We start from the raw sequence: 25,090 nt of genomic DNA on the forward strand, positions 1-25,090 counted from the left end.
ACTCAAATTAGGCAGCAAAACTTGCATTGAAAATGATTCAAATGAACTCAATTGATAAGATCGTGCATGTAATAGCGTTGCTGAAAGGCGGATCAAGACAGGTTGATAAGTTTGTAATACAATAAAAGCTTGACAGCTCTATGATGACAAACAAGAGATTATACGAATATCAAACCAACTAGTACATGGCAAAATCCATTTTCCCCTAGAATCCTAACAAAATCGACAAATTGAATCCATCTCAAGTCTCCTTTCAAAACTCGAATTCAGTCACAACACATTAACTAGTAAATTGTAGGCACACAATCATCTACTCCTTAGTTTCCTTCATATCGATTCGTTCTAAAATCTTATAATTTTCCTGAGAGCCTTAACCAACAAAATAACAATTACTCAGCCCAGAACGAAAACCTGAGAAACCTATCAGAAATAAAAGCAGCAGAGATACAAGTTAGTGAGAGAAACAAACCCCGTGCTGTCGCGTGCCAGCGTTGATTCACTGGATCCAGAGGGAGCGCATGTCCCCCTTCTTGTTGCGGCGATCTCTGTAAGACTACTGCAGCGCTTTCTCCACTCTCTCCCGCGCAATTCGTATGCAATTCTTCGCTCTACCCCTAAAACCCTTCGTTTACTTGAATACCTCCTTGTTCATCACTGTTTTTAGACAAATTGCCAAATGCAGTTTCAAAATATTCACTCGTGACTGATAACATTACTCTCCTGCCAAACAAACGAGACCAAAGAGAAAACTATACTCGGTAGCTTTTACATATTCACAATCCTCGCACTTTAAAAATAGCGTCCGACATCCAAGAACATTGACATAATATCGATAGAGTGACATTTTATTCTCGTTCAGAATGTGCTACCAAAAAATAGACCCGGCTATCTTTCAAGCGGGGCCTGCATTCGTTGGCACAAAAAGTTATCATCTATACAAATCACACAGCAACAAGGAAAAAAGCATACAGATTGTTAGCAGAATTATAATATATACAGGCACCACTGTTTCTAGCAGAAGGAGGCGCCGTCACAATCTTCTGTTATAGGGTTCCATCTTCACTGGCCTCACAGCCAACAGCTTGCAGCGTCCCCTTCCTGTCATTCACTACCTGCCCTTCCAACCGCTTAAACATCCAAACTTGATTCATTTCTCCATGCTGGAGGTATCACACAGTCGGATTCTGTCATCGCTCTGTGAGAAGAATGACCGACTCTTAGGGTCTGAAGTTTGGCGAATGACTCCCTCATTGCAGTCATCGCTTCAAAGAATCGGGTGCAAGATGCCAAAGCAACAGGAATTGGACGGAGAATTTCCTAAACAACAGATTAAGACAATGTCAAGAATGTAAAATATGTGATATAAAAGTGTTTGTAATTTTCATGAAGTAAAGAATATGGGCATATAATGCATTTGCTTACTAGATGAAGAACTATAGAAAAAAGTATCACTGTTTTAAGGCCCTAAGAACATACAAAGTCAAGCTATAGTGTATGAGTGATCGCACAATGCGCTCTTTTTTATCTATATTTCCGTACAGTTTAAGCCACTAGCTTCAAAGCATTATTTATATGACACTTACCTAGCAAAAGTTACTGAAAAGGATTTCCTTCTTATGATACAATGTTTCATATTAATATTTCAATTCTTTCATGAGCTGAAAAATTAGAATGATGACATCAAAGTAATTAATTCTTGAAGCATAAGCTCCGTCCTTATAAATTCAGAATTACTACCGGAGCTAGATCATCAATTCATGAGGACCTTTCTCAAAAGCACAGTTCTTATTTTTGGATGAATGACTAATGGCTAAATTTTTCAGGATTCAGCAAATAAAATATCACTTCATGCAGTGACAGAAAAGTAAGCATATGCATTGCTGCAGTGCATGGCATTTGTGAGTTCGAAACTCAGAAAAAATTGAGAAGCACAGCTTAACTTACCCCCCATACTGTAGGTGGTTCTTTAAAATTTTGGCTCCACTGAATATCAGCAACGGAAGCTGTTAAGGCCCCATAATCACTTGCTGCCTTCATTAGCAATTCTGAAAATTGTTTCTGTGCAAACCAGAAATAGCAGAACAAGGAGTATTAGAGATCTCTAAGCAGTCATATTGGAGACCCTCAAGTTAATTTTGATAGAAGCAAATTAAACGATATAAATACAGGGAAATATCCACCGTAACTCAAGTCTCAAGGGATGATATTTCAGTAAGCATCGACCTTTTAACAAATGGTAAATTGACAACACAATAACACAAATTAATCTTGTAGGTTGTGAATCATCATTGAAATAGGCTAATCTTGGGATATGAGAATCCGAACCGCTTTACAGTATGTATTTCATTAAAAATTAGTACTAGTATTTCTGAGGTTCTAACTTCTAATCTGGTTCGACTTCAATACACAAGTATCATATGGAAGATTATGAAGGCAATAAAAGTGAGTTAATTGGATTAATCACATTCGATAAATACCTGAAACTCAGCTTCCACAGGTATGCAATCCAACGAGTAAGGTTGCTGAAGGCGAGCTATAATACGGTCCTATAAAGCAAGCTACAAATTTAATGAGCTATAAAGTTTAAAACAGAGACAAAAAAATAAACAAATCGTGCATGAAGAGTCAGAAATAAAAGAAAAAAGTAAACAAAAATAGTTTTCTAAAATATATCTCAGGACATTAACATTATCAGCAAATTCATTCTTTGAACTCCAAATGCAAAAGCATAGGAATTTGGCAGCACCTCGTTCACTATTTACCTTGTTCTGAATAACATCTTTCAAAATAGTGGAAATTCGAGCTAAAGTCTCCATCTTCTTCTCCATTTCACTTACATGCGTCAAATGAGCCACATTCTTGTCTTCCTAAAACTTCAACAAATAATTATATGAGCTAGCTATCAAAGCAGAACCATTCCACATACAAAATCCAAAGCTAGATATCAGCACTATCAGTTAACAGCAAATGATAAAGGAACAACACAAAATGTATCACCTTTCTGCCTTGAAGTTCAACTTGCAGATCCGCTATTTTTCTCTGTACAACAGTCAATTCTCTTAATATCCTTATCAAATCATCCCCTTTTGCACCAGATAAATTCTGAATATCCTCCTGATTGAACAACATATCAAAGTCAAATTCAAACGCAGCTCGCCACCAACAAACATTATCGCAACACGAGATCGAGCATATATGCAGACAGTTAGAACGCAAATTTCATCAGTTCTACGCCTGATGAACTACACACAATCGTAACAATTGCATTGCCAACTGATGGTTTGGCGAATTTTTGATGGTGATGAATGCAGGAAAATACAGATTACGACACAGAGATTTACGTGGTTCGATTTACTGAGGTAAATCTACGTCCACGGGAAGGAAAGAGGGCAGAGTTGTATTGCTTGATCTGTTTTCTACAGCTTACAATACAAACTTGCTATATGATCTATTATGTCTAGAGAGCTTCTTTAGAACTTAACCCTTTTCTATCTGATCTAAGTTCTATTTATACATTGAACTAAGATCGTGGCTTGCATCACCACTAATGATGGTTGTGGATGTCGTGGAGGTCATGGAGATCCTGCATGGGTCCACTATCTTGCATGAGATCCTGCATGAGTCCACTATCTCTGTACTTGGTCCACTATCCTGCATGTGATCCTGCATGAGTTGACTATCTTCCAGTTCGGTCGAATACTGAGACCGAACTGCTGAACTATTGCCGAGCAGCTTTAGCCGATCTGAGAGTAGAGCTTGACTGGTCGGCTTTTACCGAGCTGTAGGCTGGGGCCGAACTCTTTGGTAATGCCGAACTGATACTCTTCCTTGGGCTTTGGGCTGATGGGCCGTCACTGCTGTTGGGCTTGTTTAGTTCGTACCCCATCACTACCCCCCCCCGAAAAACGAAGTGAATCACTTCGGCGAAGCGAGTCACTTCGGCATTTTGATAAAGGTACGGGGGAGGCTGACGTCAGGGGACGTGCCTTGCGCGTGACTGCATTAAATGCGACAGTAAATCCGGCCGTTGAATCCTAAAAAGGTGGGATTCGAAACGGTGCGATGATTTTGAAATCTTCTCCGAATCTGATAAATACGCCCTTTCTTCATCCTTTGAATACTTTTGCTATTGCTTCTTCTGTACTCTGTCTCTTTTGCGTAAAAATTTCCTTCCGCTTTCAAGAATTTCTTCAGAATTTCTTCAGATTTTGCAAAGAGTAAGAACCATGTCTTCTTCTTCTTCTTCTGAGTTAGGTAGCGGTAGGAAAGGGGACAAGGGGTCTTCTAGCCGGAAAGAGTCCGGGGAGAAGACTGTAGAATACTTTCACAGCGTCTTGAGTAAGGACACCGTGATATCTCTACACGAAAAATATCTTCTTCCCGGGGGGAAGGCGGTGGTTCCCGACGATGATCATAGGGCTAACGACCCGCCGGAGGGTTATGCCACCGTTTACGAAGCCTGCTTAGAATGCGGGCTTCGTTTCCCTCTTCCCCCACCTTTTGTAGAGCTTCTTGATTTTTTTCAACTCCCTTTAGGTCAGGTGACTCCGAATTCTTGGAGGCACTTGTCGGCTTTTGCTGCCGAACTCCGTAGGCTAGATAAGGATCTGTCTCTGCGGGCAATCCTTAATTTTTTCCAGTTTAAAAGGAAGGGATCTTGGTTTTACTTGATCCCCTTACAGCCTTTTAGGGCCTTCTGCAAAACCAAGTGGCCGAAATGGCAAAACCGTTTCTTTTTTTATAATAGGACTTCGGCTCCGGGCTTTCCTTGGAGAGGGCCGAAGTCCGTGATTCCCCATCCTCGGTTAGAACCGTTGGCCGAGCTCGAGGGCGAGCTCAATAAGATTCCTATGATTAGGAAACAATACTCGGAAACTGAGCTCGTCAAGGGCGACCTCGTGTTCAATATCTCGTCTTCGGACGAAGAGACTGAGGGTGAGGATTTCTTTTTTATGCCTTACTGCTTTAGCGGCGAAAACTAACCTTGTTTCCTTGTTTTTCGGTAGTGAACATATTGAATAAGCTGAGCCGCAAATCTTCGGAGTCCAAGGAGCCGGAGAGGCCGAAAACCACCAGCTCGGCGTCTGATGCCGAGAGGACTCCGAAGAGGCAAAAAACCTCTTCGGATCCGAAGAAGCCGGAGTCGACTTCGGCAAAGGGGAAGGGGAAGGCCCAGAAGCCCCCAAGAGCGTCGGAGAGAGACATCGTCATGGGGCCCCCTTCGGAAAATGTCTGTGAGCCTTTTGCATGGCCCACGGACTTCGCCGAGGTGAATTGTCTTCTTGATTCTTTGGCTTTGCTTCTTTCCTGTATTTTTGGTGCCCTCTGTTGACTTTTTTCTTTATCCATTTTCAGAGGAACGATATGCTCTCCAAGCTCGTCGCCGTTGAACTCTCCAAAGCGTCCAACGACTATGCTGAGATGCAGAGGAAGTTGGCGGCTGCTTGTCACCGGGCCGAGCAGGCTGAGGCAAACTTTGAGAAAGCCAGAGCTGCTAGGATTTCGGCCCAGGATGAAGCTCAGTTTGCCAAAAACCAGCTCGTCATCCAGCGAGAGCAGACGAAACGGAGGGATGCTGCCGCCGTGGTTGCCCAAGGGGAGGTTCTCCGTGCTTTCGCGGAGAAACTCTTTCTGAGCAACCAATTTTAAGCCTTTGTCGGTGATCTGCTGAAACTGATGACCGATAAAGCCGAGCAGGGTCCCGAAGTCATCCTGCCGCTGTACGGCCGAGAGATAGCAGCTCGGCTTCAGAGTCTGCCGGTGCTTGAGGAGCTTGCTTCGTCGTCGGTCCTGCTTTCTGCAGACCAAGTTCGTAGTTGCCGAGCTGACCGCGATGAGAACATGGAGGCTATCTTTGCCTCCATAGGGTCAGTTTCACCCGCTCCAATTTTCCATGGAGAGGGTGAGACCGAGCAGCATGAGCGGCAGACCGGCGATGAGCAGGCCGAGCAGGAGGTGCAGCAGATCGGCTACGGTGGCGCCGAGCAGGCTGGGGAGAGCAGGGAGGCCGAGGCTGAAGCTGAAGCAGACAAGGAGAAGGAAGCTGAACCTCACCGAGAAGGCGGAGACGAAGCTGGCGGAGTATGATTTCGTCTCCCTTCTCTTAGTTTAGTTTCTTCCTTCTTGTAAAACGGCCTTGAAGCCCTTGTGTAGAAAAAATTTTTTCTTATGAATGAAAAAATTCTTCTTTCTGCTCTTGTGTCTTCGTATAGCCTTTCGTACTCTCTTTTACTCCTGTTGTGGTTTACTACCTGCTGAGTAATCTGAAATGCCGAACTGACATAGCTGCTCTATATTCTGAACTCTTAAGGAGCTGGAGGTACTTCACTGGAAGCGGCTGTACTCTTCGGCTTTAGACGAAGCTGAGAAAAGAGCCATAGCTGACCAGGTGAAGAATGACGAACTCTTGGCTCGTTCAGTGAAGCTGGAGGCCGACAATAAGGACTTAGAGTCCGAAAAGAAAGATCTGGAGGCCGAGCTGAATACCGCCGTCGCTGAGAGGACTGCGTATGAGGATTTCATCTGCAGGCGCGGGGGAATGACCATCTCTGAAGTTCAGGAACGAGTTGACGAACTGTGGGAGGAATATCACGTACTCCGGAGGAACAATGCGCTGGAGAGCTCGGCTTGCCAACAAGTCGTGACATCATTGCGGCGCTGGGCTTCTCGGTACGACATCATTCTTTTCCGGCGTCCTTCAATCGAGAGATTCCTTAGGCATTTCCCGCCAACAGATGGTCGCACTCCAGCTCAAACCCCTGATTCACTTGCTCAAGACCCTACTCCAAGTCAGCAACGAACTCAGGAACAGCCGGAGACGTCAAGACGAGAACGGACTCAGGAGCAACCGGAAACGTCAAGACGAGAACGGACTGAAGTTCGTAGAGGAGCTGTGATTATGAGTGAGCAAGATCAACAAATGCTTCGTGAAGAGACTCTTCGCCGCCGAGGTGCTAGAGCTTCCCGGGCTCAGGGAAGAGGCGGTAGGTCGATTAGAGCATCTCGTCGACCTGCTTATTCTTCAGCAGCCGAGAATGCCCGAACTCGGCTTCACGAGGATTTTGTGAATAGATGGCTCAACTTTAGCAACCAGGGACAGTAGAATAGTCCTTTGTAATGGCGTAACACCTTCTCGTAGGGCAGCGGAGTTGTATGCCGAACAAGTTTTAATAAATGAAATCTTCATTTCGCTTCTATCACTGCGTATTTACAGCTCAGCGAAAAAATTTCATCGTGCTCGTCCTCGGTCTTATGAAGTAGACTTCTTTGACCGGACTCGTCCTCGGTCTTATGAAGTAAGCTTCTTTGACCGGACTCGTCTTTGGTCTTATGAAGTAAACTTCTTTGACCGGACTTGGTCCTCGGTCTTATGAAATAAACTTATTTGACCGGACTCGTCTTTGGTCTTATGAAGTAAACCTCTTTGACCGGACTCGTCTTTGGTCTTATGAAGTAAATTTCTTTGACCGGACTAAGCTTGTGTCCTAATTTGGCGAGTTTTATCGCTTGGATCGGACTTTCCCTTGTCCTAATTCGGCGAGTTTTATCGCGTGGATCGGACTTTCCCTTTGTTGCAGTTCGTTTCAGACGAACTGCTTGTTTCTTAAGCCGAATTGTGGTCTTGTATCCTCCTTAGAAGCTTGGACTCACAATCGTTGGCTTATTGTTGCAGTTCGTTTCAGACGAACTGCTTGTTTTTTAAGCTGAATTGTGGTCTTGTATCCTCCTTAGAAGCTTGGACTCACAATCGTTGGCTTATATATGTTCTAAAAAGGGGATCAGCCTTTGAAGAACAAGATACCTCAGTAACATTTGTAAGAGACGACACGCACATAGACAGACAAAACACACCTAGACAAGCAAGACGCACATAAACGAACGAGACGCACATAGACAAACAAAAAGCACATAGACAAAGTAAAAAAAACAAAGAAAACACATACCTCTAGGACCGAACTAGACACAAGACGGACTGACCGGACTGTCTCTTACAAATGGAACTTCTTGAGGTTGGAAATGTGCCATGTTCGGGGTACTTGTTCTCCTGACATGTGAGTCAATTTGTAAGACCCTTTGCCGAGGACTTCTGACACCCGATATGGACCTTCCCATGTGGGTTCGAGCTTGCCCATCTTTTCTGCTCGGCTTACTTCGTTGTTTCTCAAGACGAGATCTCCCACTTGAAATTGCAGCTTTTTCACCCTTTGGTTATAATACCGGGCTACTTGCTCCTTGTACTTGGCTGCTTTTATGCATGCCAATTCTCTTCTTTCTTCGGCCAGATCTAGCTCGGCTCTCAGTCCGTCATCATTCATTTCTGAGGAGAAATTTAGAGTTCGGGGACTGGGTACGCCGATCTCAACCGGAATCACGGCTTCAGCGCCGTACACCAGACTGTACGGAGTTTCACCGTTGGAAGCTTTGGGTGTAGTTCGGTAGGACCATAGGACTTGAGGGAGATTTTCTACCCATTGTCCTTTGGCTTGTTCTAACCGAGCTTTTAACCCTTTCACCAAGATACGGTTTGTTACCTCCGTTTGTCCGTTTGCTTGTGGGTGGGAGATCGAAGTGAACCGCTGTTGAATATTCAGCTCTTGGCACCAATTCTTGAATGTCTTGTCTGTGAACTGAGTCCCGTTATCCGAAATGAGGATGTGGGGTAAACCAAATCGGCACACTATGTTCTTCCAGACGAAATCTAATGCCTTCGAGCTCGTTATCGTAGCTAATGGTTCAGCTTCTACCCACTTTGTAAAGTAATCCACGGCAACGATAAGGAATTTCATTTGCCGAGGAGCTTGTGGTAGTGGTCCCACTATGTCTATGCCCCATTGCATAAAAGGCCAAGGGCTTTGCATAGCATATAGATCGGTCTGCGGCATCTTTGGGATATTTGCATGGATTTGGCACTTCATGCATGTCTTGACGAGCTGCACTGCGTCTTGTACCAAAGTTGGCCAATAATATCCCCATCTCAGAACTTTTTTAGCTAAAGCTCTAGCTCCGATGTGGCTACCGCAAGATCCTTCATGGACTTCTCTAAGGATGTAGTCCGTCTCTTCTGGTCCTATACATCGCAATAACGGCTGAAGGTAGGACTTTCTGTATAGGACTCCTGCATGAAGTTCGTACCGAAGGGCTCGGCATGTGATTTTCCGAGCTTCTCTCTTATCCTCGGGCAGTTGTCCTTGATCTAGATACTGTAAGATCGGCGTCATCCAGTTCGGCGAGCTGGCTACTGAAAGTACCTCAGCTTCATCAATGCTTCTGTGCATCAATTCCTCCACCTTTGAACTTGGATATGAGGCTAACTTACTTAAAATATCTGCTCGGCTGTTTTCCGCTCTGGGAATGCGGATTATCCGAAAAAAAGAGAAACTTCGGCTAATGCTTTGCGCTTTGTCCAAGTATTTCCTCATCCTCTCATCACGGGCTTCACTTGTACCCAACATGTGATTCACTATGACTTGTGAATCACAATGGATTTTGAGAGACTTGATAAATAGACTTTGCGCTAGCTGGAGTCCGGCAAGGAGAGCTTCGTATTCGGCTTCATTATTAGTAGTTGGGAATAGGAACCGAAGTGAGTAGGTTACCTCGTGTCCGTCGGGAGCGATAAGTAAAATACCAGCTCCACTTCCCGTTTTATTCGAAGCTCCATCTACGAATCCGCTCCAGCAGTCCGGTGGCTCTACTTCGGATTCCAGGGGCTGTGCTAGTTCGGCATTGGTAGAATTTTTCTGTTCGGCAATGACAGGGATTGCTTGATCGAACTTTGCTTCTGCAAGAAAATCTGCCAAGGCTTGTCCCTTGATGGCTTTCCGAGGTAGGTATTCGATTGAGTGTTCTCCCAACTCTATGGCCCATTTGGCGATTCTGCCTGATGCTTCTGGCTTGGTCAAAACTTGCCGAAGTGGCAGATCGGTTAAGACGCATACCTTGTGAGCATAGAAGTATGGCCGCAGTCTCCTTGCTGCATTTACTAACGCTAGAGCAATTTTTTCCAGAGGTTGATACCTTGTTTCTGGACCTCTTAATGCTCGGCTTGTAAAGTAGATGGGAAGCTGCTTTAGGCCTTCTTCTCGTACAAGCACCGCGCTAATGGTTTGATCCGATGCCGCTAAGTATAAGAATATCACTTCAGCATCTGTTGGAGCAGAGAGAATAGGAAGCTCGGCTAAATAACTTTTGAGCTCGTCAAAAGCCTTTTTCTGCTCGACTCCCCACTCAAACTTTGGTGCCTTCTTTAACACTTTGAAGAATGGCATTTGCTTTTCGGCTGCTTGGGAAAGGAATCTATTCAGTGCGGCTAGACATCCAGTTAGCCTTTGCACATCATGTATGGACTTCGGCATTGCCATGTTCTGAACAACTTGAACTTTTAGCGGATTTGCCTTGAGTCCTTCCTTTGAAACCCAACAACCTAGAAACTTTCCCGAATCTACCAAAAAGGTACATTTTTGGGGATTGAGTTTGAGGTTGGCTTTTCGGAGCACGTCGAGAGTGGACTTGAGATTGTCTTCGTACTCCAAAGTGCTTCTGCTTTTAACGACTATGTCGTCAACATACACTTCAACCTCCTTTCCGATCAAATGCCGAAAAAGCTTATCTACCATCCTTTGATATGTGGCTCCGGCATTCTTTAAACCGAACGGCATCTTTTTATAAGCAAAGATGCCGAAGTCAGTAATGAAAGCCGTTTTTGGAGCATCATTCTCATCCATTAAGACTTGGTGGTAGCCTTTGTATAAATCAAGAAAACAGAAAATTTCGAAGCCGATCAAAGCTTCTACTTTTTTATCTATGTTCGGAAGGGGATAGCAATCTTTAGGACAGTGCTTGTTTAGATCGGTAAAATCTATGCACATCCGCCATCCTCCTTCTTTTTTCTTGATCATCACAGGATTGGCCACCCAAGAGGGATATTTCACCTCGAATAATACATCCGCTTTCAGTAATTGGCGGACTTCGTCATGGATGACCTGATTTCTTTCTGCCGCAAAGAGTCTTTGCTTCTGTTTTATAGGCCGGACTGATGGATCAATATTTAACCGATGAGTGATTACCTCAGAGGGCACTCCGGTCATGTCCAACGGAGACCATGCAAAGACATCTTTGTACTCCTTGAGGAGCTGGATGGTCTTTTCCCGGAGTAGAGGCGTTCCCGCGAAACCGATCTTGACCGTTCTGGATGGATCATCTTCGTATAACTGAACGGTCATTGAGTTTGGCTCTGGTGTGACTTCGGTCATTTCGCTTGCCTCTGACTCCGGCTGTTGTGATTGCTATGCTTGATGATGCCGATCTGATTGCTCGGCACTTTTAAGCGCAATCTGCAGACACTCTTTTGCTCTCTTTTGATCACCTCGGATGACCGCTATCCCCCCTTTAGTGGGGAGCTTGATGGTGAGATGATAAGTAGAGCAAACGGCCCGAACTGCGTTGAGCCAGTCTCTTCCCAGGATGATGTTGTACGGAGACCGAGCTTTTACCACAAAGAACTCGATCATCGTACTGGAGCTTGTAGGCGCTTTTCCCACCGTGATCGGAAGGCTGATAATACCTTCAGGGCGGGTGTCCTCCTGGGCGAAACTTTTCAGAGGAAGTGGTGCCGGACTAAGCCGAGCTGGATCCACTTCTAGTTTATCGAAACATTCTTTAAAAAGAATGCTGACTGACGCTCCTGTATCCACAAACACTCTGTGGATCAGTTTGTTTGCCACTCCGGCTTGGATGACAATAGCGTCTTGATGAGGAGAGATGGCCGGGACAGGATCTGCATCTGAAAATGTAATCACTTCGTCCTGCTTCAGCCTTTTATGCGTTGGCTCCTCTCGATTGAAGCCTCTGCGCTCTGACTTCAGGGACGATTTAGTCTTCCCGGCAGGGAGAGCATCAATAGTCAGGATTACTCCATCATATTGCTGCTCGTCATCGTCTTCGGGATCCTGTTGCCTTTTCGGATCCTGAGGAGCGCAGTTCGCACCTCTCTGCTTTTTGTTCTTTTTCGGCTGCTTGCTTTGGTATTTTTTTAATGTCCCTGCTTTCACAAGAGCATCAATACCTGCAGCCAAATGTCGGCACTCCTCGGTATCGTGACCGTGGTCTTGATGGAAGGAGCAATATTGATCCTGAGGTCGACGCGCGGCCGATTTCGTCATCCGCTTTGGTTTTTCGAACATATCGGAATGCAGTTCGAAAATTTCCGCTCTTGACTTGTTCAATGGTACGAACTGAGCGGGCGGCTTCTCAGGATTGAGACGTGGCCCCAATCGGTCTTGCACCGGAGTCCTTTGAATCCTTTCAAAAGGAGTTCGGCGAGGATGTCCCTGATCGCCAAAAGGAGTTCGGCGAGTTTGTCCCTGATCGCTATGATCGGGCTTCCTCCTGTCTCCTCGGGATGAGCTGTCTAAAGACCGTTTGCGACGGTCTGCCTCATCGGCACGGGAGAACTGGTCCGCAATGTCCCACATCTGTTGAGCTGTTTGCGGACTGCATTCCACGAGCTTTCTGTAGAGAGCTCCGGGCAGGATTCCATTTTGGAATGCCGAAATGACAAGTAGATCATTGAGATCATCTACTTGTAGGCATTCCTTGTGGAATCTCGTCATAAAGTCGCTGATCTTTTCGTCGCGACCTTGACGTATAGAAAGCAGCTGAGCCGAAGTGATTCGGGCTTCCGCTTTCTGAAAGAACCTCCTGTGGAAAGCATCCATTAGATCTCGGTAAGATCTAATGCTGCCTTGGGGGAGGCTATCGAACCACCTTATTGCGTTCCCGATAAGCAGCTCGGGAAACAGCTTGCACATATGGACCTCATTGAGACCCTGGTTCGCCATGTTATACTGATAGCGTCCCAAGAAATCATGAGGATCCACTAACCCGTCATAAGTCATCGACGGAGTTCGGTAGTTCTGTGGCAAGGGAGTTCGGGTGATATCGTCCGAGAACGGAGTCTTCAATGCTCCGTACATGGCGAACCCGACATCTCTTCGGTATGGAGGAGATGGAGATCTCCTGTGATTCCGGTACCGAGGAGGAACAGGAACATGTCGGGGTTGAGGATTCTTCTTCCTGGAAGACACGGCACTACTGCGGTAGTGACTTTCATGTCTGGATGAGGAAGGAGAATCCACCGTTTTCGTCTTCGGCTCTTGGCTCTTTTGCAGGAAGGCTAAGAACTCATCCTGCTTCTCAGCCAAGAACAGCTTGACAGCCTCATTCAAATCAGGCTGCTGGGAAGACTCGGTGTGTGGACCTTTTGAGCGGCTTGTTCCTTCATCGTGAAAACTGGAAGTAGATGTCTCCCGAGGCTGTTTTCCGGACCTGCGGGCTGGACTATCTTCCTCATGGTTTTCACGAACGGTATTACGGGTAGTATGTGATCTGGTATGCATTTTTTTTGGGGTGGAAAAAGGGTCAAAAATTCGCTTTATCACAAATTTGGTTCTCTGTTTCCCACAGACGGCGCCAGTGATGGTTTGGCGAATTTTTGATGGTGATGAATGCAGGAAAATACAGATTACGACACAGAGATTTACGTGGTTCGATTTACTGAGGTAAATCTACGTCCACGGGAAGGAAAGAGGGCAGAGTTGTATTGCTTGATCTGTTTTCTACAGCTTACAATACAAACTTGCTATATGATCTATTATGTCTAGAGAGCTTCTTTAGAACTTAACCCTTTTCTATCTGATCTAAGTTCTATTTATACATTGAACTAAGATCGTGGCTTGCATCACCACTAATGATGGTTGTGGATGTCGTGGAGGTCATGGAGATCCTGCATGGGTCCACTATCTTGCATGAGATCCTGCATGAGTCCACTATCTCTGTACTTGGTCCACTATCCTGCATGTGATCCTGCATGAGTTGACTATCTTCCAGTTCGGTCGAATACTGAGACCGAACTGCTGAACTATTGCCGAGCAGCTTTAGCCGATCTGAGAGTAGAGCTTGACTGGTCGGCTTTTACCGAGCTGTAGGCTGGGGCCGAACTCTTTGGTAATGCCGAACTGATACTCTTCCTTGGGCTTTGGGCTGATGGGCCGTCACTGCTGTTGGGCTTGTTTAGTTCGTACCCCATCACCAACCATCTAAACCACACACATATTGGAGCAATTCTATAACAGATCAAGCTTCACCAGGTGTTAGTGTATCTCTGAACCTGAGAAGGCGGCGGCGCGACGGAGAAACCGAGATCAGCGGCGATGGATAGGGCGTCAGACATTCCCCCCACTTTCCTCAGCGGCTTTTCCCCCACCCAAGTGGTGTCGCCGCACATCAACATCACACGTTTCTTGTATGTTGGTGTGTGTACGAGCGGGGACGTAGGCGGCACAATTGCCGGCGATTTAGACGGCGGAGGATCGGAGTGAGTCACAGTTCATGAAATTTGAAATTCAGTATTGAAATTTTAAAATATTGAAGTTGATAAAAGGAAAGGGACTATTATGTAGAAGAAACATAATGTGTGGGCTGATTTGCAAATTCCCAACTTTCTACCAACTCAAACCCTAAAACCCCAAACCTTAAACCATTCCCTTTAAATTCTCGAGCTCCACTCCACAGCTCAATTACATCGTTCTCCATCTTCATATCCCTTTCGCCGCCGCAGCAGCAGCAGCTCACATCACCTATGTCATATTGTCTCTATTTTTTTTCAACTCCAATGATGAAGAAATCCCAAGAATAATAGGAAGTGCCGTATGACACTTTAAAACGCAGCGTTTGGCTCCGTCCGCCGCTTCCATCCACCGCCGCCTATTCTATGTCTATGTGACGTTAATCGGTCGGTGGTCGGTCGCGGCGCCTTAGCCGCCGCCTATTCTATGTCTATGTGAGGTTTTAAAGTTTTGTTTTTTCATTATTTTCTTTTGTATTTTCCCTGCGCCGACGGTTCGATGCCACGTCGCCGGTAGCAACGGCTATGACCGGCGATGTCATGATTGAACCAATATCAAACTCTTTCGTATCCTGATAGGAACCTGTGGATCGATATTCACCGTTCGTTCACGGAGCCGTTTTGTGCGATTACAATTTTTTTTCAATTTTATTATTCGCGTGGAAAATTGGATTGAAACTTCTGTTTTCATCGAGGTCAATGAGGATCGAAACATATTTATATATCTGGAATTACCGTCTGAAAATATCTTGATGTTTTAGATCGACTATCTGAGGCCAGATTTTAAGCATTTATTCCATTTCTTTTTCAAAATGATTTGTTGACCAAAACCATTTTCGAATTTGAAACCATTTATTCCAATTTGACGCTTTGATTTCATTTTATTGGATTGGTTAGTGAAAGTGAGACCTGTGATGATTAAAAATATCAATATATCTGGAATTACCGTCTGAATTCTCTTGATGTCATCAGCAATCTGAGGTCAACTATTTTTAATCCCAACGATTTGGAAATTATCTTTTCGAATTAGTAGTATCTATTTATTTCTTCAAACTATAGTCTTCTTTCGCATCACGGTGCTGCCACAACTATTCAAATAATTACTGGCAAACATATAATAATTGAACCTTCATCGAAACTGATAACAAGAGTATAATTTTGACCAGTTTAACCATCCATCATTTTGTAACGAGTATAATTTCATGGGTACTTGGGAAACATGAGTATGAGCTGATTTTTAAGACCAGTTTAACCATCCATCATTTTGTAATGTGTTCCTTATAATTCACAAACACTATATCTATCATATTTTTCCCATCTCCAACATATTTTACTATATGCTTAAAAATTTGTGTCATTAACCAAGGTTAATGGTAATCTATTCTCACTTTTGATAATTTGATGGAGTAAGTTTTATCTTAAATTTTTTAAATTAATAATTATATACTACTCCCTTTGTTTCTATCAAGATGTTACATTTTTAATTTTTGGTATCTTTCTCTCTCAAATTAGTACACATAACTATTTTTTTCTCACTAATAAAATATTCAACTCACTATCTATGTTCTTTTGTTATTTATGTCTATAATAAACCAGGTTAAACTCATAAAATTTCGTACCGACTGAGAAATGTGTCATCTTCGATGAGACTAGGGATGTTAATCGGGTTGGCCAAAGGGTTTTGGGCTGACCCTACTGGGGTTGTGGGTCAATCGGGCGTGGGCTATTTGGATTATTTTTTGGGTTATAAAGGTTTAGTCCTAACCCTAAAACTCAAGTTTCGGGCTAGCGCAATAAGTTGGGTTGATAATGTAAAATATTTAATTGTGATAAATTTGAGATATATGGACTTAAATATGAACATGATCAACTACTAATATTTGAAATTTGTTTAAAATCAAACATAATCATATTTTGAAAAATTTTTTAGCATGTTTAAAAATTTAATTATTTTTTAAGTGAATTTGAAGTTTCGAATTTATTTATTTATTATTATATTAATAAAATTTTAATATTTAATTTTATATTTAACATAAAATTGAAAGTTATTTTTTAATTATCTATATTATAAAACAATAGAAATTTTATCATTTTTTTGGGCCAGTCCATCGGGTTTTCGGATCTGGCTCATTGCGGGTTAATCGGGTGTGGATTAATTGGGTTGTAATTTTATCAGGCTATAAATTTTCAACCCTAACCCTATAAATTTAACGAACTTTTTGGGCCAGGCCACGGATCGCAGGCTATATTGACATTCCCTATTCAGGACGCAGAGATTATCATTTTTTTAACTTACCAACTTGTCTCCATCTTGTCCTAAACTTTTTAGTGTATATCAATTTAATGTATTATTTTAAGATTATTTGTCTAAAGATAAAAAATAAAAAATTAAATATTATTGTTGTGCATTTAATTTATTTAAATTATGAATATTGGTATTTTTTATCAAACTTAATTTCATATTTAAGAAATGATTAAAAAAGTTACAAATAATTTTAAATGAAAATAAATTAATTAAATAAATATTTCTCAAAACTATCCTTTTATATATATGTATTAGGATCTCACCTTTGCGTGCGTTAGGCTTGCAAATTCGGTTACCCGCGGTTTCCCAAACCAGAAATCTAAAAAATGTCATATACAATACTCGACCCGTATGTGGTAACTAATACCCGATGCGAGTACCGAACCAAACTAACGGGTACCCATAAACCCGAAATTATCATATTTAAAATTTATTCTATTTATATATATTATATTGTGATGAGAATAGAAATTACTAAAAATTAACACAATACTACCATTTATTGACTATTATTAAAAGTTTAAATTTCAATTTTAATGCTTTAGCTTTCTCTAGATTATGATTCTACGACCCTAAATTTAGATGTGATTAAATAAAAATATTTATCACAAATACATAATTAATAGGGTATTAATCGGGTACAATAATACAGGTTTTGGGTACCCTAAACCCGAAAAATCCTAACATTAACTACCCAAACCTGTACCCCAACCCATAATTCGGTTTTTGGGTACCCAAAACCCATCGGATATTGAGTCGGGATCGGGATCAGGTATACCCGAAGCCCGAGAACTAAATTTTACCCCTAGCGTGCGTTGTACCATTTACTCTAAAAATATACTCTCCCCGTCAACAAAAAATAAACTAGTTTAACATTTTGGACAAATTAGACTAATTCTAAACATGAAATGTTTTAAATCAATAACTAAGCATCCGCATCGTGTCTTGATGCTGTCTCCATCTCGTCTCGGAGATGACAGCGAGATGGCGATGCAGCCATCCATCTCGGTCTTGTCTCGGCGGGCGTCTCGCCGCGGAGAGGCAGCGCGCGAGATAGCTCGCCACTCGCGTTGGCCACGTGGCGAGCTCCGGTTCGTCCGTGACGCCCACTCGCCGGCCCGCGAGTGGGCGTCGTTTATTTCCGTTGAAAATGTTTTTTTTTAAATTCAGAAAAAAATCGAAACAAAAAAAAATTCCAAAAATATACTAGCCGTTTATAGCCGTTTTTTACATATTATTTATTTTATTTTTTGTATTTTTTATGCCCACAATCACTTCTATAAATATCAAATCATTCCCACAAATTAATCCAGCATAAAAAACTATCTATTCTCACTCAAACACTCTATATTCTTCATCTCAAAACATTATTCTTCTCCCAAATTTATCCATTCATGGATCCATTTGAGCAAATGCATCGAATAATGAAAGAATCGCTAGAAGAAGATCGACGTAAGGAGGAGGAAGCCGCGCCGCCTCAAAGGCGATCCCGGATTTACATCCATCGTAACCGGGAGGAAGCCGCCTCAAGAAGGGGTCGTTTCCTCATGCGCAAACGGTTATTTCTGCATATCGCAAATACATTGGCAGCCCGGGAAGAGTACTTCCAAGAAGGGTTCGACGCCGTTGGCCGTCCTAGTCACACGACGCTCCAGAAATGTACTGCAGCAATCTGCCAGCTTGCTACTGGACAAACGACGGATGTGTTCGACGAATACCTGCACATTGGGGAAAGCACTGAGAGACTGTGTTTGATGAACTTCTGCAAAGGCGTCCGGGCAGCCTTCACCGATGAATTTCTTCGGAAGCCAAGCACCGCAGATTGTCAGTTTCTGCTCTGACTTCACGAAGAAGTGCACGGATTCCCCGGGATGCTTGGCAGCGTCGATTGCATGCATTGGCAATGGAAGAATTACCCTGTGGCGTGGATGGGGTCATACACGAGCGGCCACAAAGGCACCCACCCCACCGTTATACTCGAGGCAGTTTCCGACTACCGGCTATGGATTTGGCATGCGTATTTCGGGGTCCCCGGATCGAACAACGACGTCAACGTGCTCAACCAATCCGACCTCTTCAGCGAAGTTTTGAATGGTAAAGTGTCGGCCATCAACTTCATCGCTAACAACTGCCAGTATAAAATGGGGTACTATCTTGCCAACGACATCTATCCGAAGTGGCCAACCTTCGTGAAGACGTTCAACAGGCCGATAAATGAAAAACAGGCTCTTTTTGCGCAGAAGCAAGAGGCTGCTCGCAATGATTTGGAGAGAGCGTTCGAGGTTCTCCAAGCTCGATTCAACATTATCAAAGCCCCGGCTCGTACGTGGTTTATGGAGAATATGGTCGACATCATGTATATGTGCATAATCTTGCACAACATGATTGTCGCCGACGAAGGACCTGAGACGGAAAATTGGTTCGACCCTGAAACCCCGGGAAGCTCTATTGCAAGTAGTCCGCCTCACAGTGGAGTGCATCCGTCTTTGCAAGAGCGACTGTCTATTCGGGTAATGACACGTGATTCTACCGCCCACGCCCAACTCCAGGATGATCTAATGGAGCACATTTTGGCAAAATTTGGCAACCAGTAGACGCACATGATCGTCATTAGACAACTATTTCTTCTACTTCTTTGAGTTTTAAATTATGTATTTTTTAAATTATGTATTTTTTATTTTTTTAGAATTTTAAGTTGTAATTTTATTTTATTTAATGAAGTGTGTTTTTATTAATTGAATTTGTTGGAAATAAAAATAAAAAATGAAATTGAATGAATAGTTAAGGGATGAGATGATTAAGAGATGGTTAAGAGATGGAGGGATGCAAGTGATGTCTCTTAGTTAAGAGATGGGGTGAAAAGTACAGTGGGGCCTATGAATAGTGAAGAGATGAGACGGTTAAGAGACGATGATGCGGATGGTCTAACCAACCCTACACTCATTCTAAATATGGACCCATAATAACTAACACTATTTTTCACCATATTTTTCATTCGTCTCACTTACTTTACCAATTATGCATTAAAATTAGTGTCGTTTATAACTTTGTCTATCTTTTGTAGACGGAGAGAGTATAAAATATCAAATGATTATGCATTAGGGGGGGGGGAACATTTGTTAAAATTGGCCGATATCTAGTACAAAAACTGCAAACACGCATTGGCAATATATAATTAAGAAGTAATATAATTAAGAAGTTACAAAAATAAAAATAAAACTTTGCATGAACATTGCAAAACATTGATTTATAAGTTTCGTAAGACTTCATTGCGCCTACGCATGACAATTTCATAAACACTAATATAATTAAAATATTGTGGAAAGATGCAGATCATTAATCAAGGTGAAGAAGTAAAACAATTATGTATTCAATAGATAGAATTAAATTCACGCTAAAACAAGTATTAATATTTTAATAAATAGAACAAAATGTTAAATTGATGAAAACTTTAGTATGTATTTTAAATGATCATCTTCATCTGCAATTATTTTCACTAATTTTACAAATTCTACTTTTGATTTATAATCACTAGTCGTCATTGCTCTAAACCGACTACATTGAATCATCAAAGAGACTCTTGGTGAGCAAGAGACCAAAATCTCTATAAATAATATTCAGAAAACAATTATTTCAATCAAAAGGAGGAAAAGTCGAGTATGCCGGTGAATGCCGGAGATGATAATTAGGAAATTGGTGGCGCATTCAACTCTAGTAACGGAGTACTTATTAGTTACACTTGGATTTTGCACTATTTTAATATCTATATTTGGTCCGTTTTGAGTGTCAAACTTGCAATTCATGCCTATTTATTACATATTTTATAGTACATGTTAGTATCTTGACATGTTTTATGAGAAATGTGCAAAATAAAATTTAAATAAAAAACATAAAAAGGTCAAATTCTGGAAATTGAAGATTTAGCACCAACCAACGGTCCGTTGACTCAAAGTGTCGAAGAGTCCAACGGCCTGCCTCGAAAATTGAGCCTGAAGCTGAACACGCCCAACGACTGCTAGAACTTTGTCAGCGGCTCGATGACATTGATACCAACATCCCGTTCAGTTTATGCGGCGCAACAGTTTGACCCCATGTTGGACCAGAAATAATACCATAGGGAGAAAAACATCCCTGCACCTATAAATACCTCCTCACACTTCATCAAAAAGATATCTTTTCCTACTCTCTACACTCTTCTTGAGATTTTGAGAATTCCACCATCCTTCTTCTACATTCATACTTGGAATTTGTAGCTTGGAGCTTGGATCAAAGAGAAGATTGGAGTATACAAGATTCTTCAATCGGGTTTTATCTTTGTTGTTTTTATGTTTTCTATATTTTCCCTTCAAACTATGAGTTTAGTTTATTTATGTGTGAGTAGCTAAATCTGCAGGATTTTAGGGATGTGTTAGTAACACTTTTGGTTTATATAATTCTAGTTTTGATATCCGTTTGTTTATGTGCTGATAAGTCTCGTTTTAAGCCTTGGTTACTGGTCAGTATAATGAGCTTAATCGGATAATATCTTCAAAAATAGTTGCTAAATTGTGCAGAATAAGGTACAAGTAAGGAGGAAAAGGGGTCAGAAGGAATTCAAGTGAAAAAACGCAGAAAATGTGCAAACTGGCCAGTATGAGCAGAAAAAGAGCAAACTGACAAGTATGGGCAGAAAAAGGTGCAAACTAGCCAAGATGGATGCCATGGAGTTAGACACGAGAAGGAAGGACTTGCTTGGAACAAACACTATCTAAAGAGGGACAAAATTGTCATTTCGCATGAAGAGGCTGCCCTAGATATTAAGGCAAGCCACCCTATAAATAGGAGTTGAACATAAAGAAAAAAGAGGGGATCACCTTTTAGGAGAATAGCACCATTAGTTCTTAGTTTAACTCTCTAAACCCAGCAGCCTGACTTGAAGATTCCGGCCACCTGCCGGCGAGGAGCATCATGCTTGATTCATTCCAGCCGCCGTAGTACCAGAAGTTCTTCCAGTTTCAGTTTCTGAGGAGCCAAACAACCTTTTACTTGCTTTGTTTTTAAGATTTCTTAGCTTAAGTACTTGTTTTGCTTGCATTTGACTTGAATTCTAGTAGCTATTTTAGTTGGAACATCTTTTGGGTTATAGTCTTGAATGCAATGAAGTTTATTGTGGTTTTATTTTGTGTTTCAGCTTGTCTTGAGTTTAATCTGCCCAGCTAGATAGATCTGGTAGTTTATGTGAATTTCTGTTGTTTAAGTGCTTGAATCTGCCTAGCTTAGTTAGATCTAGTTTTTCCTCAAGTGTTTACACGTTTTAATCGGTTTAAGTTTCTAAAAAATGCATGAAATTCATTTCTGCTTGTTTCGGTCACCCTGTCCTTGTTGACCAATTTGCGTAAATTTCAGTTTTTCTTTGCTTTCGTTCTCGATTTCAAGTTAAATATTGCATTTACGAGTTTTCAAGCTTGAGCATTCATCAATGGAGTTTGTTAGATCTTGTTAGTTTAGCTTGGTGAAGAAGAAAATGTCACAATCAAAGAATGAGACCACTTTTGTTGCTTTTGTTATTTTTTGCTTTTGTACTTGCACTTTTTCAGTTTTTCTGCACACCCAGCAGACAGTCTGCCAGCATGTCCTTTGATTATCTTTACCTTTTGTCTAGCTATTTTTAGTAAGTTTCGTCTAGTAGCTTCGAACATGCACACTCCTCCCTAGTTTACACACGCACTTTAATTTATTTTAGCATGCAACATTTAGAGCCCACCCTGACCTATTGGTCAAGAGGGGTATATGTCTCATTTTCATCTACTGGTCAGTTTAGATATAGGTGTTGGTGGAATGACTGGAATTACAAGAGATAAACAAAATCGGGCATAATACAACCCAAGAAGGAAGAACTGAAACTGAAAATTTAAATGAAAATGAAAACTGGAAATCAAACTTAGTCGAGTCGAGGAAAGTCCTCTTTCCGCAAGACGAGATACGCCCCGGTAGTGCTCTCGGTTTGGCGTGTCATCCCCAAAGATAAAACAACAACGTCTCTGGTGAAGCAGCACCGCTATCAGCAGAGCTCCGGCGAACTGGAAGAAGAGATGACAGAGCTTCGGGTAGAAAAGACTATGCAGAGAGTATGATGCTTTGTGTGTAAGTTCTATGTTGATGCAAGAAATGACTACCCTATTTATAGGCCTAGTCCACTGCAGGGGTCAACTCAGCCTTGATGGCTGTTATCATGGCTCATCATGGAGTGGCTGTAACGATCAGCCATTACGAGTTTGAAAGTTGGAGTGGTCGACGTCGAATCTAGACGTTATGCATGCCTAGTTCATCCGTCACATGTGGACTTCGTTACGTGGCAGCCTCGTAGACTTTGACTGCGTCATAGTTGACGATGTGTCATGCCACTGGTCTCGCTGACTAAGCGTTGGTCCAAAACATTAAGTTTGGGTCCAGGGACAAGCCCAAGCACCAAGCACCAAGCCCAAAGACCAATTGCCAAGATCCAAGTCCAAGTCCAAGAGCGCGGGCGCGGACACGGCTTGGCTCGGCGAGCGTGTGGGCTTCTTCAACCCATCTTAGTCCACTATAATTATTAAGTGTAGTAAAATCACTTAATAAATACACATTAAAAGACGTGTCTCATCTCCTATGTGGGATAATTAACACTAGTTAATTACTCCCTAAGCTTTAATCTCATAGATTTATTAAAAGCTACAATTTGACCAACTTTATTTCATTTTTTTTCACTCACCGGGAATCGGATTTGAGAAAGTGAATATACTACGGTCATCTACGCGGAACGTAAATCGACGCTATATCATTTAATTTCCAAGAATTAAATGTCTCGTCACATTTATTATTGGTCAAATTTTGTTGACCGGGCATCTTAAATTCAAGATTCCAATAATAGGTTCCATTTCATTTCACGCTTAGTTTTAATCTCAGCCCCATAAAGCGTGGTAGCAAATCAACCCTTCCAGGATATCTTCACAATTGCACACGTCCTATTCATCTCTGTGTGATCGACCCTTACTCCACTATACTAGCCAGTAGAAGTGGGTTGAGGTTTTTTTGTTGACAAGATGTTTTAGGCACATACCCAATGACACGAATAGGTTTAGGTACCCTCCTGGCCAGTTAACACACACAAGAGTCGCCGCACTAAAACAAATTATTTTCTCTTATATTCTTATATCTAGATAAATCTACTGCTACAAATTATTTATATATTGCATTACAAAATTATGGAAAGTTCTATTACAAACCATGTTCGTAAAAAATAAAGTTTATTTTTATTATTTTAACATAGTATTCATGATACATTGTACTCCCTTCGTCCCACTTAAGATTTCCATATTCTTAAATGACACGATTTTATGAGGAAATGTTAGGTGGAGTAAGTAGAGAGAAAAATGTAGTTAAATATTTTAATAATGAGAGAGGAGTGAGGAATTTATTTTCATATATAGAAAGTTGACATCTTGAATGAGACAAACTGAAAAGGAAAGGTGAACATCTTGAGTGAGACAAATGTATACTACATCCATCTTAAAAAAAAGACTAGTTTTACCATTTTAGATTATCCAACAAAATTAGACTAGTTCTAAATATAAAAGTTTTAAACAACATATTAAGGATACTTGCAATAGCATCGATTTTCCCGCCCTACTCAATCAGCGAGTTTATCAGTGATAATGCAGGTAGTGGAATGATACAACCGCCGAGCCACCTGCCCTTGGGATAGGACACGCTGGTCGGTTATGGCCTGCCGACTAACGTTTTAAGAGAGTGTTCCACCCGCGGAATCCGCCTATTCCGCCCGTGAAATTTTACTTGAATTTATTCATAAATTTTGCACTATAAATCCCACTTCTCATCTCATTTCATTCACCCTTCAGGGCACCCGCAATGGGGTGCCCGATGGCGTCCATCGTCCTCGGGCGCGGATGATGGCACGCATTTTACTTAAAAATGCGTTTGCCGGGGATCGAATCCGGGTCTATTGCTTGGAAGGCAATAATCCCAACCGTTGGACTACAAACAATAGTTGAGATATCTTGAAAACTAAATTGTTTTATACATTTATTAAGATGATCATGTGATAAAAAAAATGATAATTTATGATTAAAAAGTAGAATTCGGTGAAACGAGAATTTGCTTCTTCGAGTTATTAAGATGATTATGTTGTGTGATTGAAATGAAGGTTTTTTATAAATGTATTAATTTTTATAAATGTATTAATTTTTAATTCGTATTGTAATTTTTTAATTTTTATAAATGTACTCCCTCCGTCCCGCACTACTCGCACCTTTCCTTTTGGGCACGGAGATTAAGGAATGAGTGATAGACAAAGTCAACAATTACGGCTGTAGGTATAAATTGTTACTAAAAATGGAAAGAGT

At 41.9% G+C, this 25,090-nt stretch overlaps 1 protein-coding gene and 2 non-coding genes across 3 annotated transcripts; 2 read left to right on the forward strand and 1 right to left on the reverse strand.

Moving 5' to 3' along the window:
* Positions 1-824: 824 nt before the first annotated feature.
* On the reverse strand, positions 825-16,307 carry LOC121808196 (AUGMIN subunit 2-like). The gene is made up of 6 exons (XM_042208586.1): positions 14,168-16,307; positions 2,998-3,114; positions 2,763-2,867; positions 2,478-2,546; positions 1,945-2,058; positions 825-1,317 (listed from the first exon to the last, which is right to left on the reverse strand). The coding sequence occupies exons 1-6, from the start codon at positions 14,288-14,290 to the stop codon at positions 1,129-1,131; spliced, it is 717 nt and encodes a 238-aa protein (XP_042064520.1). The 5' UTR covers positions 14,291-16,307; the 3' UTR covers positions 825-1,128.
* Positions 14,667-14,734, forward strand: LOC121810104. The gene has a single exon (XR_006052366.1). It is a non-coding gene; the product is annotated as a small nucleolar RNA U49 (small nucleolar RNA).
* LOC121810103 lies at positions 14,898-15,041 on the forward strand. The gene has a single exon (XR_006052365.1). It is a non-coding gene; the product is annotated as a small nucleolar RNA snoR2/U65 (small nucleolar RNA).
* Positions 16,308-25,090: the final 8,783 nt, after the last annotated feature.

This window comes from Salvia splendens, chromosome 6, assembly GCF_004379255.2.
Source record: "Salvia splendens isolate huo1 chromosome 6, SspV2, whole genome shotgun sequence".
Taxonomy (NCBI): domain Eukaryota; kingdom Viridiplantae; phylum Streptophyta; class Magnoliopsida; order Lamiales; family Lamiaceae; genus Salvia; species Salvia splendens.